The 17,224-nt window shown below is 37.2% G+C and overlaps 1 protein-coding gene across 2 annotated transcripts in view; it reads left to right on the forward strand.

Annotated features, from left to right (window-relative positions):
- STXBP5L (syntaxin binding protein 5L) overlaps positions 1-17,224 on the forward strand; it is a 189,129-nt gene that overhangs the window by 133,138 nt on the left and 38,767 nt on the right. Inside the window, exons 18-20 of one of the 2 annotated variants that reach the window (XM_080613872.1) lie at positions 4,741-4,892; positions 6,496-6,567; positions 13,215-13,280. In XM_080613872.1, the coding sequence (XP_080469998.1) occupies positions 4,741-4,892; positions 6,496-6,567; positions 13,215-13,280 (290 nt within the window). The remainder of the gene's footprint in view (positions 1-4,740; positions 4,893-6,495; positions 6,568-13,214; positions 13,281-17,224) is intronic. The other variant, XM_080613873.1, reaches the window with a different exon arrangement.

A 17,224-nucleotide genomic window follows, 5' to 3' on the forward strand; every position in this document is an offset into this window, starting at 1 on the left:
ACTAGATAATGTCTTTTCCAATCATACTTTGAAGCTTCCCACAGAGAATTAAAGTAAAAATAATCAAAAGGTGCTAGAAGCAAGATTCTTGGGGGAAAATTATTTGAACTCACATAAAGATTGGAACATGAGCTGTTGATCTGCCATTCTTGCCAGTATTTTTACTGTTCCTATCTAAAAGACTGAATCTTTTCACGTTATTCTGTCTACCCTTTAAAATGAAATCCAGTTTCAAATCTGTACATTTTAAGGTTAGTTTGAAAGGATCACCAACGTGAAATACATTTCTTTAAAGTGATGTGATTAAGTGTTAAATGTCATTTAACATGACATTGTATCTTAGGCAGAAATTGTCTTCTAAGAATAGCATTTTTCTGACTGTGCTAATTTCTGTTTGCAAGAGAACCAATGACCTGAAATTGAAAGTGCAATAAGGAACATTCACATGCTAAATCCTGTATGGAAATGCAAGTGAGCATATCTGGGTATATTTTTCCCTTGGGTTCAATTTGTTTGCCAATTGTTAATGTTTTCTCTCACTGAGAAATGCCCAGATATATTAAAATGGTTTTCTCTGTAAAAGGTGTTACTCCAGTAAAGACTATAGGCTGTAATGGGTGTTAAGTATCTGACTTCCACTGATTTTCAGTAAATCACTTGACTCTCTTCAGAGACTTTGGAAATTTTATGCACAGCCTTTACATTTGTGCAAAAATACTGTAAGTGGAGGGCTGTTTTGTCAAGTGTTTGGCTTCAATTTCCAGACAACTTCCTATTCATGAACTCTAAAAGTTTCATAGAATCACAGACTGGTTTGGGTTGGAAAGGACCTTAAAGCTCATCCAGTTCCAACCCCCTCCCACGGGCAGGGACACCTTCCACTAGACTAGGTTGTTCCAAGTCCCATCCAGCCTGGCCTTGAACACTGCCAGGGATGGGATTTCTTCTGTTTTACCATACCTAGATGCATTTGTCGATTGTTAGGATTTGCTTAGTTTGCTCCCTTGCAGGTGTCAGGTTTTAAGGCAGCATCTGACTTCAGGAATAATCACACCATTCCCTTACCTGTAAACTACTGACAGGTTTCAGTTCTCATGGCACTCGTAGTGGTTTCCTAAACATACCTGATTCAATCAAGTGTTTTCAATTGTGTGCTTTGCTAGGAATAGTAATAGTTTACAGGATATCCTCCTTTAAAACACTGTATAATAACTGTGGTTATTACACTAGAGTGCTATGTTACACTTGAGAGTTTCAGCAGTAAATGCATTTATTGAAAAAATAGCCCAATAACCTAAATTTAACTTTCCAACAAAACTACCAAAGAAAAGCCTGTTTCTTTAAATTTCTTGTGCAGAATCTCTTCTCTCTCCCTCTCTCTTGCCTCTCTCAACTTTTTCCTTGGGTCTACAACAAGGTACAATCCCAGCTTTTATCTAGCCTCACAGTGAAAAAACTGTGCCACTTCAGCATGAAGCTTAAGACTGTAATTTTTGCTGTGCTAGCTATAGAAAAAATGCATCAGTTAGCATTGAAGATCTACAAGGTTAAATACAAATGATCAATTTGGTTTAAAGTATGTACAGTTGAATTGAACTGAAAGCAGTCCCTCGAAATGTATTACCAGCTCATGTGAAGAAAATCTTTTGACCGATCTACGTAATAACTGTCAAGAATGATGAGATTTTTATGACATTAGATAGGCAGATAGAGAGGCAGATAGGGAGGCAGATAGAGAGATACCACAAAGATACCAGAATAGAACATATCCTAGCAAGTAATTCTGTTCATCACTCAAAATTGAGAAATTCATGATGCTTATTGTATATTTCATAAAGACTTAGATTTTAGCACTTTTTCTTAAGCTTCGTTAATAGTAACATCATGTCTAGATTTTCTTATTGTTCCTCAGAAGTGTTATAAAATTAAGAAGCAATTTCTGATTTTTCTTGGGAAAGTATTTTTTTTCAGGTGTAAGAAATACCATATCCATGCTTATGTGTGAACTTAAGTGAAGGAGAGAAATGCAGACCAGGAAGTGATGCTCCACTTCAGTTAATTTGCTGTCCGCAGTGAATGATCACTAGCTCTTCTTGTGACTCATGTTCTCCAGAATTAATAAATCTCAGGTTAATAATTTCCAAAATGCAGATGGCTGTAAGTTTTGTTCCCTCAAGTATTAACAGATCAGATTGACACTTGTCATTTTTAGTCCTTTATTTCTCTTGTCTGTCTAGAGCACAGCGACTTATGAACACAGGAATTGCTGTCACAGTTTGCACTAGTAATCTCTTTTACTTCAATATCCTTTCCCTGGCAATGCCTATTAACTATGCTTTAAAGCAAAATACAAGAATACCTAAAACAGATATCAAAAGATTTTTTTTTTACTATTCTTTATTAGTCAATTTGTGTCAAGAAGCATGAAGACATAAAACCTTGCACAGAATGATCTTCTGGCAAATGTGACAGAGTCCCAGGGAAACTCTCTGTTCTGCTATTAAGCAAAATTAATAAATTAAGTAAAAGAGGCTTTAGTAATTTCTGAAACAGGTATTACTCTACATTCGTAAAACACGGAGTTTATTCCTCAGTTCACCTTCGGATCTTTTCACGTAAGCATAAAATACTGCCAAACGAAAGTGTATTTGTACTGGTGTGTATTAATAGCTCCTAAAGCTGCTGATCAGTGAAAAGTCAATGGGGAAAAAAGGAATATGTTCATGATATTGCCATAGATGTTGTGCTAAAGTCAGTGTTCAGTCAAGAGTGGAAAACGTGGTGTAGTAACAACCAGTAGAATTTGAGCCACTGTTGTAGATGATGCCTTAATTTCCCAGTTTGATAAATGAGAAAAACTCACCTCATTTTCACCCTTTACCTTTTCTGTTTTTTGTATGAAACCCTCTTTTTTATAAAGGAAGCAGAGGAAGAACAGGTACAACAGACAAAAATGTTCTATCATCTACCCTGCTTCCCCTTCCTCCATCTTGTTACTTCTCTCTTTCCTTACTGTTTTTCCACACACAAATTCATATATCTCCTTTAAGATATTTTGGAGCTATATTAAGAAGTCAGGTGGAGTTCAGTGCAGAGCTCACTTTTAGTGTGAAAACTAAGTGTTTAATATTTTGCAGGGCTTTGAACTGTCCATCTTAATAACTTTTTACATAAAATCACGAAACTTGATCACAAATTATTCCTAATCTGCTTGAGTCTGGCTCAGGATTTTGAGTTTCCTGTGGCTGTAGCCAGTTCTCTCTATCTGGAAGTTAAATTGCAGTCTGATAGAAAAAGAAAGACATCTGTAGAATAATAATTAGAATTTAATATTCCCGCTCAAATCAAGTCTCCAGAAAATGCAGTGTCAGGAGTTTGGCATATGGATCCTTTAAATATGCTGTCTGGATTTTTTTGTCATTATTTAAAAAAGAAAGAAATGAGTCAATTTTGCTTGTCTTTTAATATTAAATCTTAAATAGGTTTAATGCTTTAGTGAGAATATGAATCATAGAAGGTTTTGGGTTGGAAGGGATGTTAAAGCTCATCCAGTTCCAACCCCCTGCCATGGGCAGAGACACCTTCCACTAGAGCAGGTTGCTCCAAGCCCCTGTGTCCAACCCAGCACTGAACGCTGCCAGGGATGGAACAGCCACAGCTGCTCTGAGCACCCTGTGCCAGTGCCTCACCACCCTCACAGGGAAGATCTTCCTCATATTAAAGAATGAATGAAGCAAAGGTATTATCTGCTGAGATTATGTGGGTTTCTATATGCTATGATTAACTAGACTTTCTCCCAGGTCTTACATATAGGCATGTTTAGCACCCTTTTTCTTAGAGAGATGCATTTTCTACTTCCTTCTCCCCCGTCATTCTTCACCCCTTCCAAGGTGGGGAAAAAGCAAGACCAGAAAACATTTTTATGGGAGAGGAGAAGAAACTGCTGCTGGCCAATGCAACTTCTTCCCTCTTTCTGAAACTGTTGTCAGAAGGAAGTCAGTAGAAGCAATACGGAAGAATTGTGGCAGAATGCTTCAGAAGGGACTTTCTAGGCAGGACAAGAAATAAATTGTTTCGACTCTTTATCCTTATGACTGTACTGCAGTCAGGATCTCAGGCAGTCTCACACCAGTTGAAAGATCTTGCCCTTGAATCAAATCACCACCAAAATGCCATTTTTTAGAAACACGTTAGAGGGATAGAGCCTGTTTTAGCTACAATCTATACTGTAGCCACACTGACAGAGTTGGAAGAAAATGTTATAAATACCTTTCAGATTTGGGTGTCTCTACAGCACAGCTTAATATATTTAATTATCATTTACATTTAGATTAAAATAATTATTTATACATGTATTTGTTTTTATATTTTAATTTATGTTCATATTTTATATAGATGTAAACACTTTTTCAGATCTACTCCAGATTTGTAGGCTTAATTTACATCATTATTACTAGAATTATACTGTTCAGTAAAGCAACATTTAGACATTATTGCAGTGCATTTGGCACAGAAACTTAATTAAAGTGGGAAGTCTGCTTTCTGGAAAATCGCCTCCTGTGTTTCATGACACGGTCTTATAAATTGAGGATTGCAAATCTGAAAGAATGATGAAATGTAGGCTTTGAGTAGTTTATGAAGGAAAAGTTTGTGGAGAATCCGTAATAATAAATAATTATTATTGTTTGCACCACTTAATTACATATTACTAATACCTTTGAGAAACATTTCTTTTCTCAGAGTGGCATTTGGAAACTGCAATGGTTTGGCTGTTGTGGACTTTATGCAGAAGACAGTACTACTGAGCATGGGAACCCTTGACCTGTATGGATCAAGCGATCCATACCAACGTCAACCCCGTTCACCTCGCAAAAGCAGGCAATTTGCTGCAGGTAGGAAATAACTTATTGTGGCTATAAGCCTGTTATGTTCTTTGGTTTTTTTGCCCGTGGCTTTCTATTGTGCTTTTGAAATGCATGACTATTTGCTGGCCAGTGGAATTTCTGTAACTTGACAAAAGAAATCTGACATGTTCTCAGAAACAAAATGTTTTATGAAGTTTATTCTTTGGGGATGGAGGTCAGCAAGTAATTCTCTTAGCTGAGCCTGTAGCAAATCATAATGAGCAGAGCAGTCAATTATTTCTGTGGCAGGCATTTGAAGCGTAGTCTGTGTGCTGTTTTCTTTCTGGTTTGAGTAAGTTCATACCAGTAGGTAAGGATTCAATTTAAATTTAATTGTATCTTCTGCCAAGTGCTTTTCATTGGTATTTGAATAAGCAGTTGTGTCTAGAGAAGGGTAACACCTGAGAGACATGCACATTAGCTCAGAATAGCCACTTTGTTAATGAATTGAAACTTTGCCATGTTTTAAAATTTGATGCCAAGAGGATCACATTTGTGATCCTTTATGTAAGTTACAGCTATTCTTATGCATTGTGTGTTAGAAATACTAGTCCATCAATGCAGCTAAAATATACCATATCCTTTTGGTTATCTAAAAAATTTACTTCTATGAGAAAAAAATCAGGTCTTTTATGTTTCAAGTCATTTTACTCTACATATTCCATAGAACATCCTAGGTGGAGCCAGACACAATTATGACATGTGTTTTATGTAGCTGGGGAGTTTAGAATTAGATTTAAAAATCTGTTTGAAAATGTTGTTTTAAATCTAACCGTAAAATTCTAAAAGCAGCAGATGATAGTGGTCTTGTGACATCAGCATTTTCATCAGCAGACTGTGCACTACATCATCAAATCCTATTTCTCCATCGAGTGAATGGAAACTTTTATAAATTGGGAACATGTTTGTACTTCAAACAAAAAGTAAAATATAGAGAATAACATTTAAGTCTTCAGGCCTGCTTCAGTTCCTGAAAGTCTGTTTATCTCACTTTCTAGGCATTTAATCACGGCAAGCTTATTTCTTATCTGTGCCAAGTTTTAAAAGATGTAAATTTGGCACAGCTGAGGAGAGAAGAGACAAGCAGCTTTAAGCTACCTTCAACTTCCCTCTCTGGTTCAGCCAGCCTCACAGCAGCTCCCAAAGTAATTTACGCAGCTAGCCACAGGCAACATGCTGCAGAGCTCCCTACATAAAGCAGAGGGTAGCTGGTGTAGAAATAGCTGTTATCAGCACTGTGCTACACAGGGTGTCTCTGTGTCAGTCTTGGTCAGTCCCTTAAGGCAACTTTCCAGCTATGAAGCGCTGCTAGAGCCCACTGGGGATAAGGAATACACACTTCTAGATTGCTCATAGAAACTACGCACCTAAAAAAAGCCTCAGCTGCTTTCTCACCATCCATCCCACATCCTTTACTTTTTTGATTATTTTTCTTGTTATATCTCCCAATTGGAAGGTAAGCATCTGCTGAAATTTCTTCACCTTGGCTGTTCTAGGTGCTGGTTATGATATCACTTCCTTTCACTTTAGACTGTTTTTTCTCTCTTTCCTCTGCCTGCTGCTGATGCTGGTGTACTGGCATGTTCCAAAGACAACTTTTGCATGCGTGGCCTGTCTAACTTTTATCCAGATTTAACGAAACGGATCCGTACTTCCTATCAGAGTAAGTTCTATGAAGGTTAGGCAAATAGCTTTATCGTGATTGGACTATGCCTGACTTAAACCTGTGTGTTTGTGCTTTGTAATGTGTTTTATTTAAACACATTCAGCATGCATGCAAATTTACTGTATTTTGTGATGTTAACCATGCTTGATATTGACAATTATCTTTTATTATACAGATATTTCAAATCTTGGAGTTTTTTTCCAAATGAGTCAATGAGAAAACCTCAGTGACTTACATGGGCCTTAGAAATGATTTTTCAACAATATTATGTTCTTGATGATAGTATCTTTCTTTGGGTTTATATTTGTTTCACTGTACATCTACTTATATGAAGCATTTCTTGTTTTGCAATGGCAGTGTCTGGTTCTAGCTATTAATTCATTCTTGCCTGTTTTCAGAAGAACAATGTGGCTTAAAAGAGAACTGATTGGATTGTGTGCTATGAAATTTACAGTTTTAATCTTGGTTTGGTACTTGCATATTTGGCTTTGGGGAGCCATCCCATGCCTCTGGGAATCTACTTTTCCCTAGGGAAAGTAAAATGGGCATAGAAATATGTACATCAAAGAGAGCTATGAAAATTAATGGTTTTATTGTCTTTAAATTTTGAATTCTAGTGATAGGCAAATTAAATATTAGTATTCATCACTGTGGCATTTGATGAACAAAGCTATAATTAATTTTGCAAAAATGACTTTTCAACAGATGAGCTGTATGTATCTTAATTAACTGCAGTGCTTATATGTAATTAGGTCTCCAGGATGCCTCTTATTAATCTCTTTTTACAGTCGTTTTCACAGAACAACTGGTTAGGCTATTTTACATTAAATACTCAGTATAGGCAAGATAAAGGGGTGGCAGTTGTTTTATCATCTCACATAAGTATGGAGTTGTGGAGCTATTGAAATGCATTTGTACACTTGCACAAGAAATTCTATTCCATCTGTCTAGACCGATTACTCAACAGCTGATTGCTATGATTTTGTTTCATAGTGCTTCATCCAAAGTGGCCTGTTTAGTTAACAGACAAGTCTACTTACAAATCCAGCAGTCCATAAAAAGGTTTGGTGTACAGTGTCTTAAAGTATACTAGTCTGGTCTTACTGCTTTCAAGTCTGCAACAGAGAACCTGAGGGTAAACAGCAGTCAAAGATTTAAGGGATTAGAAAAAATAATAAATTCTAAGACCAAAATCACCAACTTTTTCATTAAAAATTACAAATACAGACTGTAGAGTTTCTCATAGCTGAAAATGTATGATCCTGTTTCCATCTTCAAGGATCCTGTTTCCATCTTCAAGCCCAAAATCAGAAAAGTCCACAAAATCTTTCTGTATACATCGTAATTGAAGAGTACGAGTCTGACTTGTGTGCAGGATCGTTGACAGCTCCATTTCTTCCCTCAAAAATTATTTGGTTGTTGCTTTTGCCATTCAGTACTTCTACAGGAGTAAGTACTGTATGATCTGAAAGATGCACCTAGCAGTAAAGAACAGGGCAAGAACATGTCATAGACTAAAAATATCATGCTAAGTCATTGTCAAGTTGTGCTTTGTTATGTGACTTACCTGAGATAGGAGTTTTAAGAGGGGTTCTGAGAATGGATTTAGTTTCTCCCTTCCTGTAAGTGATGATGATGGGAAAAGAAAAACACATTATTTTTGGAAACTGCAGTTGAAGCTGATATTATTAAGGCAGAAGCAGAAGCAGTCATGCACTAACGTAAGCATTAGGACTAAAGTTTTGAGGATTATATAAATGAAAATGGAAGTTAATGGGAAGACATATCAGGGGGTGATTCAATTAAGAAAGGAACCAGGAAGATAATTTCATGAGGATCACTTTGAGAGAATAAGACTTGCAGGCACTGAAGCCAAAGAAGAGATTACCAATGAGCAAGATACTTAGACTTTTGTTGTCATTTTGGAGGTGATTTGCAGGAAGAAACAGACTACTTTAATTCTCAGATTCAGGCTGGATACTAAAGTGTGACATTCCACACAATATTCCGAGTTAGATTATCAGGGAAGAGTGTTGCTGTTAACTGTGCTGTAGTAGCAAAGAGAAGACTTTAGCACAAAGATAAAAAACAAGAGTTCATCTTGACAATGTTAAGTTCATGTCTGGACATTTGTGAGTCAATTTTAGAATGATGAGGGTGCTACTCTAACTTGGATGGAAGGAATCCAAGTTAGAAATGTGTAGTTATGAATCATTAGCATCAACAAAAGGTATTTATTGCCTTGTTAATAGTTGAGTGTCTCTTCAAATACTGGGATAGAGAGATAAAGGAAGTGTCGATGTTCTGCAACTGAAGAAGGAAGGTGGGGAGGGATCAAACTGGGAAAAGAAGCAATATGTTGGAGAAGAGAGGTTTTCCAAAGGAAAGACATAATCAACAGTGTCAAGGGCAGCATCCAGTATGCAGAACACACTGGTGGAATAATGGTTTTGAATTTTAGCAATAAATCTGTAAAAAGCTTGATAAGAGTAACATATACATGTGTAAGCTAGACTCAAAAGCATCTAGGATGGACTTAGAGCATTAAGACAGCACATTCTTTGGTCTGAGAAGTGAAAGTGGGAAGGGAGAAACAAGCAGGGAAGAAATTAGAAGGAGAAATGTGAGAGAAATCAGTTCTAGACATACATACTGGGAGAGACAGAAGCAATTGTCTTATCAGGGGAATTAATTTGGGGAAAACAGGAGGCTCAGATGAGGGTAAGTGCAGAGCTGGAGATAGCTTTCTGGTGTTGATGACCTGTTCCATTGGATGTAACATCTGCTGGCAGCCACCTTCCTTTGTAGCAAGAATAAATGCCCAGCCAAAACAAGTAAGCTTTCTCTGCAGTAGTGCACAACAATATTGTTGTTTGGTTGTTATTTATTTTCTTCAATTAAAATCAAGTTGTACATGTGGTACCTACTGGTAGGTAACATATTCAAATATTAAAACAAGTACATTTACAGCATCTAGAAAAATAGTGCAGCAGAATGTAAAAATACCGACTTGCAAAAGCAATTTGCATCTCCTACTAGAAATTCATACCATCTGTTGGCAAAACAAGAAAATAAATAGGCTTTATGAAGCATCTAAAGAGTTGGCAAGTTCAAAGGATGTTGATCCAGTGGAAAATAGTTTTCAAAATGGAGACTTTTCTCTGAGAGCTCCTTGTTCCTAATCCAGGCCAGTCCCTAGAGGGGATGTGAGCTAAAGCAACCTTGGTCTGAAAGGAGGACCCAGAAAACAGTGTGCTATGAGTCATTACATATCAGTAATTGACGCTTTAAATCCCTCCTGACAACACAGTAGAAGCTAATGCAGGTTAAGTTTTAAATTGACAGCTAAATTCTGAAATGTCATTCCCAAAGAATGCATCATACTTAAACATAAAGAAAACAGTATGGTAATTCAGTGTGAAGAGGTGTCCCTGCCCATGGCAGGGGGGTTGGAACTAAGATGATCTTAAGGTCCTTTCCAACCCTAACTATTCTATGATTCTATGATTAAGATAATAGCAGTCTTATTTATTGGCTTGTGAATATTAGAATATTTATGATGATTTATTTATAATTCATTTATTTATAAGCAAAGACTTTGGGTGGTTTTAATTCAATGATCAGTCTGAACCATTTAATCAGAGATAGAAACTTAAAATTTCAAAAATCATTTTGAATTAGGAGCTCATGAAAGTTGTTACCCCTTCCTAAGCAGTACATTTTTCTATCCTTTAATAAAAAGGAAATGGAAATCAAAGTAAACCTTGAAAAGTATCCATAATGCCTTATGTTATATTTACATCTTGCATTATTTTCACATCTAGAATTTGTTCAAATCAAAACCAATTTCTTTATAATGTCAGTGGCTGTATCTTCTCACAGGTGGTCCTTTACATTGCCTGTCTCAGTCATTTGTGCTCAGCTTTGCTGCTAGGCTCTTGCTCTACCTGGACTCAAAATTTACTGTGGCAGGGGCTTTTGGGGCTAAAAAAAGCTAAAATCTTTTGGGGCACATATTGGGCCTACAGAGCTCCAAAATCAAAAGTGAAAATAGTTTTGTAATCCAGCTTCAGGAGCTGTTTAGTCTCTCACATGTTCAAGGGAAGCTGAGTTGTGTGGAAATGCTTACACATGAGAAATAATTGCAAAGATTTAGCTTGGTTCCCTTAAAAAGGAAGCAACGGTAGAAAATAAGCAGGAGTACAAAGAAAAGCATGAGAGCTTTGAAAGGGAAACAAAAGACAACATTTAATAGAATCAAAGGTAACACGAAGTTTGACAAGTGTATGTTTATGCTTTTCAGTGAATGACGATTGTGCACTTCATTGAATGTAACATCTTTGGGATTTAGACTTCATAAGATTAAAAGATACTTTGGATATATAGATGGATGATTAGAAGAACTCGTATCTGATCAAGGATGATTTATGGCAGGAGAAAGTCTGCAAGTGGCAGTGCTTAAGCAAATCTAAGTGTCTAAGATTAATGCCCTTGTGCAGGGCACATATTACCGCTTAGGCTTAACATGGGGACTTACTGCACTTCTTGGGTTGTTTTTAGGTTTGTTTGGGGGTTTGGTCATTGTTAGAGGTGATAGAGCTTGACATCAAGTCCAGAGCTGTAGAGAAGTTCACATGTTCACCAGTCTTAAGTACTATAGCATAAAACCTTTGCCAAACATGAAGAGCTTGTGGTATTCTCCCAGTGGTTGCTCTTGGGTTTTCAGAACAGTGATTTGGTGTCTTTCCTACTGAAGTCAGTGGCATCATAAAAAAAAAATGAAAAAAGGGAACTATTTAGACGCAAAATCAGAGCTGGCAATTGACATTGTAAATATCATCAATAGTAACCATGCAAAGCTTAGAAGAATTTCATTAATCACAACATCATAGCCAGAGTGTTAAAACTTCAATATTTCCAATACTGCATTTACAAAAGAAACTGTTCAATAATTCATTTTGTTTCTCCAAGGCCTCTGACGCTATGCAGATGTGCCAGACTCGCTCCCACTGTACCTTGCAGACAGTTCTGCAGCAAAAAGCAATTATGTTCCAAATCTCTAGGTACATACAGCAAATTGTACTTCTGCCTGACTCCGGGCTTTGGTAAGAAAGCTATGCATAGAGAGGCTCCCTGAATGGTTGCAGTTCCTGAACTCTCTTGTAACATCAAAAGTGACTGGACTCACAATTATTGGAATATAAAATTCTCTCACAAATTCAAAGTTGAATTTATGAAAGATTCAAATATGTTTCTCAAAATACAAAGTTTTCAGTTTGCAACATTAGTGTCTAGACTAATCTTTCACTGTTTAAAAGGAAACGTCATTGCTACTGACTTGACAAGCCAAATCAATACCAGTTTTCCAAAGTGCTCAAAGTTGTTCTAGCACTCATGTAGCTTTGTTCATGGTAGAAACTTTTCATTCTGCTGGTTGGGGCTCTAGATTCTCCCCATTTCTCAGAGCAGTCCAAAATTACACTGTAAGACAAATACCAGTACTTACACTAGGATCCCACTGTTTTAACACAAAAAGAACACCACTGGTGACCAAAAACATGAGTTTTAGAGATGAGGGTCTCTGAGCCTGAGGGTCCAGAAGCCATAAAAATTAACCCATGTCACGTTGCAGGAGGCATGGTGCCAGATTAAAGCATACTGAAAGGTCATGATAGATGTTTGACTTCCAGTACACAACATATGCAAAGTGTCTGTAAACACAGTATCAATATGACAGTAATGCACATGAGTGTGTGCTAATCTTCACTAGGCTATATGACCTGAGTGATGAGTCCCCACTGCTAGCAGATGGATGTCTGGTGCTGGGCTGTCTGCCAATCCCAAGTAGCCTAACAGCATGAAGTGTCAGAGCTCCGTATAACAACCGTGAACCACTTGATACAAGCCATAGGGCACCATCGGATACATATGAAGGGTACATCTGGAAAGGTGTGGCCATGCCCAGTTCATCCACAGTTAGCCCATGGCAGAGGATGGCACGAGCTCAGGCTTTTTCTCCCTCGCATGCCAAAAGGCATGGTAAAACTTGTACATGCAACTTGTGCCAAGGATGGATCTCAGTTTGATCACAGTAACAAGCCCAAGCTTAAGCAGTGTAAATTAAGATTACTCTACTTGTTGCTGTCTTCCATGATAGACTGCTGCAAATGAGTTCCTCACAAATACTTCTAAACAATATATCAGGATCTTGCACAAAAATTATTCTATTCAGACAGCATCTGTCCCCCTGTTTTAAGGTTTTCTTCCTGTATTATGCAGCAGTTGAAAGCATAGGTTTGCTTCCACATCAGTTTGACAGCGATGAATTAGTTTGATTCACATCACAGACATTTAAATTTTAAGCTCTATTTACTTGTTTTCTCTAGTTAGATACAGCCACTATTTGTCTACCCTGAGGGGCTCGGAAAACAAATCTGAGTTGGCAAAAGGTGTGATTTTAAAACCAGACCTAAATTCCTGCAGCGACAGCCTGATAACTGCTGTTATCTGAAATATCTATTTTCCTCACGTTTCACACCGTTCCTTTCTCCAAATTGACTTTGAAGTGCAGAATATCATCAACCAAGAAAGTTGAAGCATGCCCTGTTAGATTGTAACTTAACTTTTTAACTCCATTTTTTCAGGCCTGACTGAACTCAGTGACAGTCCAGTTTCCCTGGAGCTAGAGCGTTGCAAGTCTCCCACTTCAGGTAAAGGTGATTGGCTTCTCTTCCTGCAGTCTGTATAAGCCATTCATGTCATGCATCACTGTGTTTCATTAGTCCCTGAGAAATGAAGTGCATAGTTACAATTCCAGCAAGAAGAATTTACTGCAGAAGTGCTTATTACATAGCACAATTAAAGCCGAAGTCTGTTTACTTAAAGGAAAATTAAATGTACGTGGTGCATCTCAAGGTGAAGAGCATGCAAACATTTAACAAATATCATCTATCGTGCAGATATATCATGCAGATATATTCCTATATCCTATATTCAGATATAGTCCTATATCCTCCTACTAGAGGCTTTTTTCTCTGCTTTGTTAAAAGGCTTTCTGACTTCTTTTTTTCAGTAGAGAGTCTTTATCTGTATGTATTATGCATATGTGCACACAGAGAAATTAGTTTTAAAAGTCAGCAATATGGAGATGATGAATTTGAACCATTAAAACCCAGTGCCTAAGTTATGTAATTTACAATGGAAACATAACCTCAAATCAAAACACTTGCTTATCAACCACTTTGACCTGGCAGTGAAATTTTGGCCATTTGAAAATGAATAACTGTTTCCCATTTTACCCATAGTCCTTCAGAAGGTGGAGTTCATCTCATTTTGAGAGACTTTTTCTGTAAGTGCCTAGTCTGCATTAATCTCCTTAATGTGAGTTCACTGCCTTAAAGATAGTTGCTTACAGCTGTTTTCTAATAGCTGACTCTTAAATGTGATGGAAAATAAGGATGTGTAACTTGAACAGGACGGATGATGGAGCATGTTGCCCAAGAGTGTTGTGAATGATCCATCCCTGGCAGTGTTCAAGGCCAGGCTGGACAGAGCCTTGGGTGACGTGGTTTAGTGTGTCGTGTCCCTGCCCATGGCAGGGGGGTTGGAACTGGATGATCTTAAGGTCCTTTCCAACCCAAACCATTCTGTGATTCTATGGTACATTCATTTTGCTTGTGGTATGTGTATCACACGACTTTTCCTTATAGTTTGGTAAGTATTTTCCTTAGTTATGTTAACAAGTTCCCACAAATAAGCTATTCAAGTCCTCTCTTATTATTTCACACATTTTACTTTATTGTAACAGGACACACTCATCTTGAATGAAGGCCACTAATGAGTAATTCACAGAAACCTAAAGCTAATAAAAGTATTTCCACAAAACGGCTAAAAGAAAATAGCTGTTTTGAAAGATGTATTTCCTTCCACTATTGTCAACCCAAATTCTGTAGACATGGAAATAGCAAAGTGAAATAGTCCATAATAACAGTGGTATAACACTAGGAGCAAAAACTCTTGAGCTGGGCCTCAGAAACTCGTGGTATGGGCTTTAAAATCAAACATTTGATAGATAACTCAGTATAATCAGACTGTTTATTCGGAGGCTCACTGGGATTCATCTTTTTAGTCTTCTTTCCAGAAATGAGCTGCATTCTCTCTTTTTCCTTTTACTGAAACTAGATCACTGATTTGGTATACATGTGTGTATGTGCTTAGGTTTGTAATGATAAATGACAACTATGGCAACTTACTTTTTCTACAGTTCAATTTTTCATTCTGCTATTGATTAAAAATACCGATTTTAGATGAATTTAAGGTCATTTGCTCCAAAATTTATTCTGCTTTTCTGTTTTGGAGATTATTCAGCATGGAAAACATGGCATATTTATGAATGTTTCCTATTTTAGCCCTTCCCTGTGGTTTTCCAAGCAATTTTTGAATCTTCAAAATGTGAAATCAGGTACAATGTTGTAGGTAGCAACTATTATTAGAAGCAACTGCTTTTTTAAAAATAGAACTTATTTTAGAGTGATTTATTATTTTTTTAATGGAAAATTAAAAGAATTTTGCTTTGGCATACCTGCTCTTAAACTGGGCAAAACCCAGTCTAATCATCTGCAACAAAGACCTCAAACTTGTGACCCCAAAGAACTTGGGAGTGGAGCTACCTTGTGCTTCTCAGCATAGCCTCCCAGCTGCATCAGCCTCTGCACTGGCTAACGTTTCTTTCTTGTAGCACACAACTGATGAATCTGCATAGTTATGGATTCATCAGTCAGGATCCTTTTAATTCCAGTCTTGCCTTTGGTATAAAGTGCAGGGCACACAGGCTCTGTTATGGAAGTGTGCTGTACTCTGGAGAGATTCCCGTTCTGAAAGCCTTTCAACTAGAACATGAAATGAAACCATTTGATGAAAATGTTTCTGAAATGCACAGAATTGGCCACACAGAGGGTAGCAGCAAGTGGAGAAATGCCAGTCTTGCTTTGGAAGAACGGTAGGCAAAGAGGAGCAAGCCTCTTTAACCACTAGTATTTTTATTTTAATTAAATCAGTAATTAAATACTATAGTGATGCATTTTTTCAATACTGTACAGGAAGACGAGAAGTTCCTAAAGCCATTTGAAAGATTTCTGCTTCCTTATGAATATCTGAGTGGTGGCAGTTTCCATTGCAAATAAAAAGTATCACAGGAATAGTGATATTGATGGAATAACGTTGCTAAAAATTGTGGAACAAAAAGCTTAAAACCCCCTCAAAATTCTTATCTGTATAAAGTACATTTTGTGAGAACAGTGATGCAGCATGGCGTGCCATCTAATGGTATTTGACTGGCTTAAAAACACCCCTCAGATCACTCAGAACAATGGAGATCAGGATTTTTCAATACCATCAGAATATCTTTGTCATGCAGGCCATGTTCTTTCAATAGAGAAAATCAAACTGCGTTTTGACTGTTGTGATTTGGAGATCGTAGGTTAGGGCCTTGTACTACATTCACTCTAAAGTGGCATCTGAGAACTCAGTAGCCCTAAAACAACATAAAGAACTCTGAGGCCTTGTGAGCACTCATAGTGTAAATGGTGCTACATCCAGTGCTGGAGTTAACTACTGTATAATGTATTAAAACCAGTACCCATTCCAATAAAGTGTACCTTTGTTTTTATTACCCCATTAGGAAAATTTATTCAGGGGATCTTAGGAATATAATATATGTAATTGTATAATATATGTATCCCTTATTGCTTTAGCCATATATATGCAGCTTTATATTGAAGTGTGTAGTTGCAAATACACTGTGAACACAAGAAAATACATCTTTGAGAGGTCATTTAATTTTGGTGTGTAAGATACAATGGGCAGTTTAGACTTCTTTCAAAGACCATCAGTCCATGTAAAGGAGAGTGACCTCTCAAATGTGTGCTCTCAAATGAAAGTGCATTTGTGTTTTTTCTTAAGGAATCACCTTCATACTGGGGGCTTACATCCAAAATGCTTTTAAGACTATATATCTTAGAGAAGGCTATGTAAGTATTTCCACAATTGATTCCCATGAGCTTTAGAACAGGTCCCTAATGGCAACATTACCAGTATTTATAAGTGCTGTGATTTCCAAGTGCTGTTATCCTGATTCATTCCACTGGTTACATCTGCTGTGATTAGGCCCGTGTCAAACTCCTACTTCCCTGAAGGAAATGTGTTTAAATAGCTTTGTTTCAAAAAGAGTATTATCAAGTTTCTAACACAGTCACTCTTCTTTAACTCACAGATAACTTCAAAGTAGCTGAACAGATTTTGCTCAGCTTGAAAACTGTATTCTGATGTGCAAGAAAGTAAATGTTTCAAAACATCTTGTGTGTGTGTAAAACATAGAATGTCATTTGCTTTGCAACTTTATAATTGATAACTGCCAGAATAACCATTTTCTCTTATATATTAAATGAAGAAGGATGTTGACTAGTCAGAAGGCAAATTAATCATTAAAGAGAGGTTAGCTCCTGCACTGTGAATACAAGGTGTATTTTATCACTTTCTGATATGTGATGAGGGGGTTTTCTGCTCAGGTGAATTCATGCTTGCTTAAGATCTTGAGACATGTAGGGATTAGCAAGGAACGGAGAGCAGTATGAGCTGGGATAGGGAAGGAAATAGG

This window comes from Psittacula echo, assembly GCF_963264785.1.
Source record: "Psittacula echo genome assembly, chromosome: 3".
NCBI classification, from domain to species: Eukaryota; Metazoa; Chordata; class Aves; order Psittaciformes; family Psittacidae; genus Psittacula; species Psittacula echo.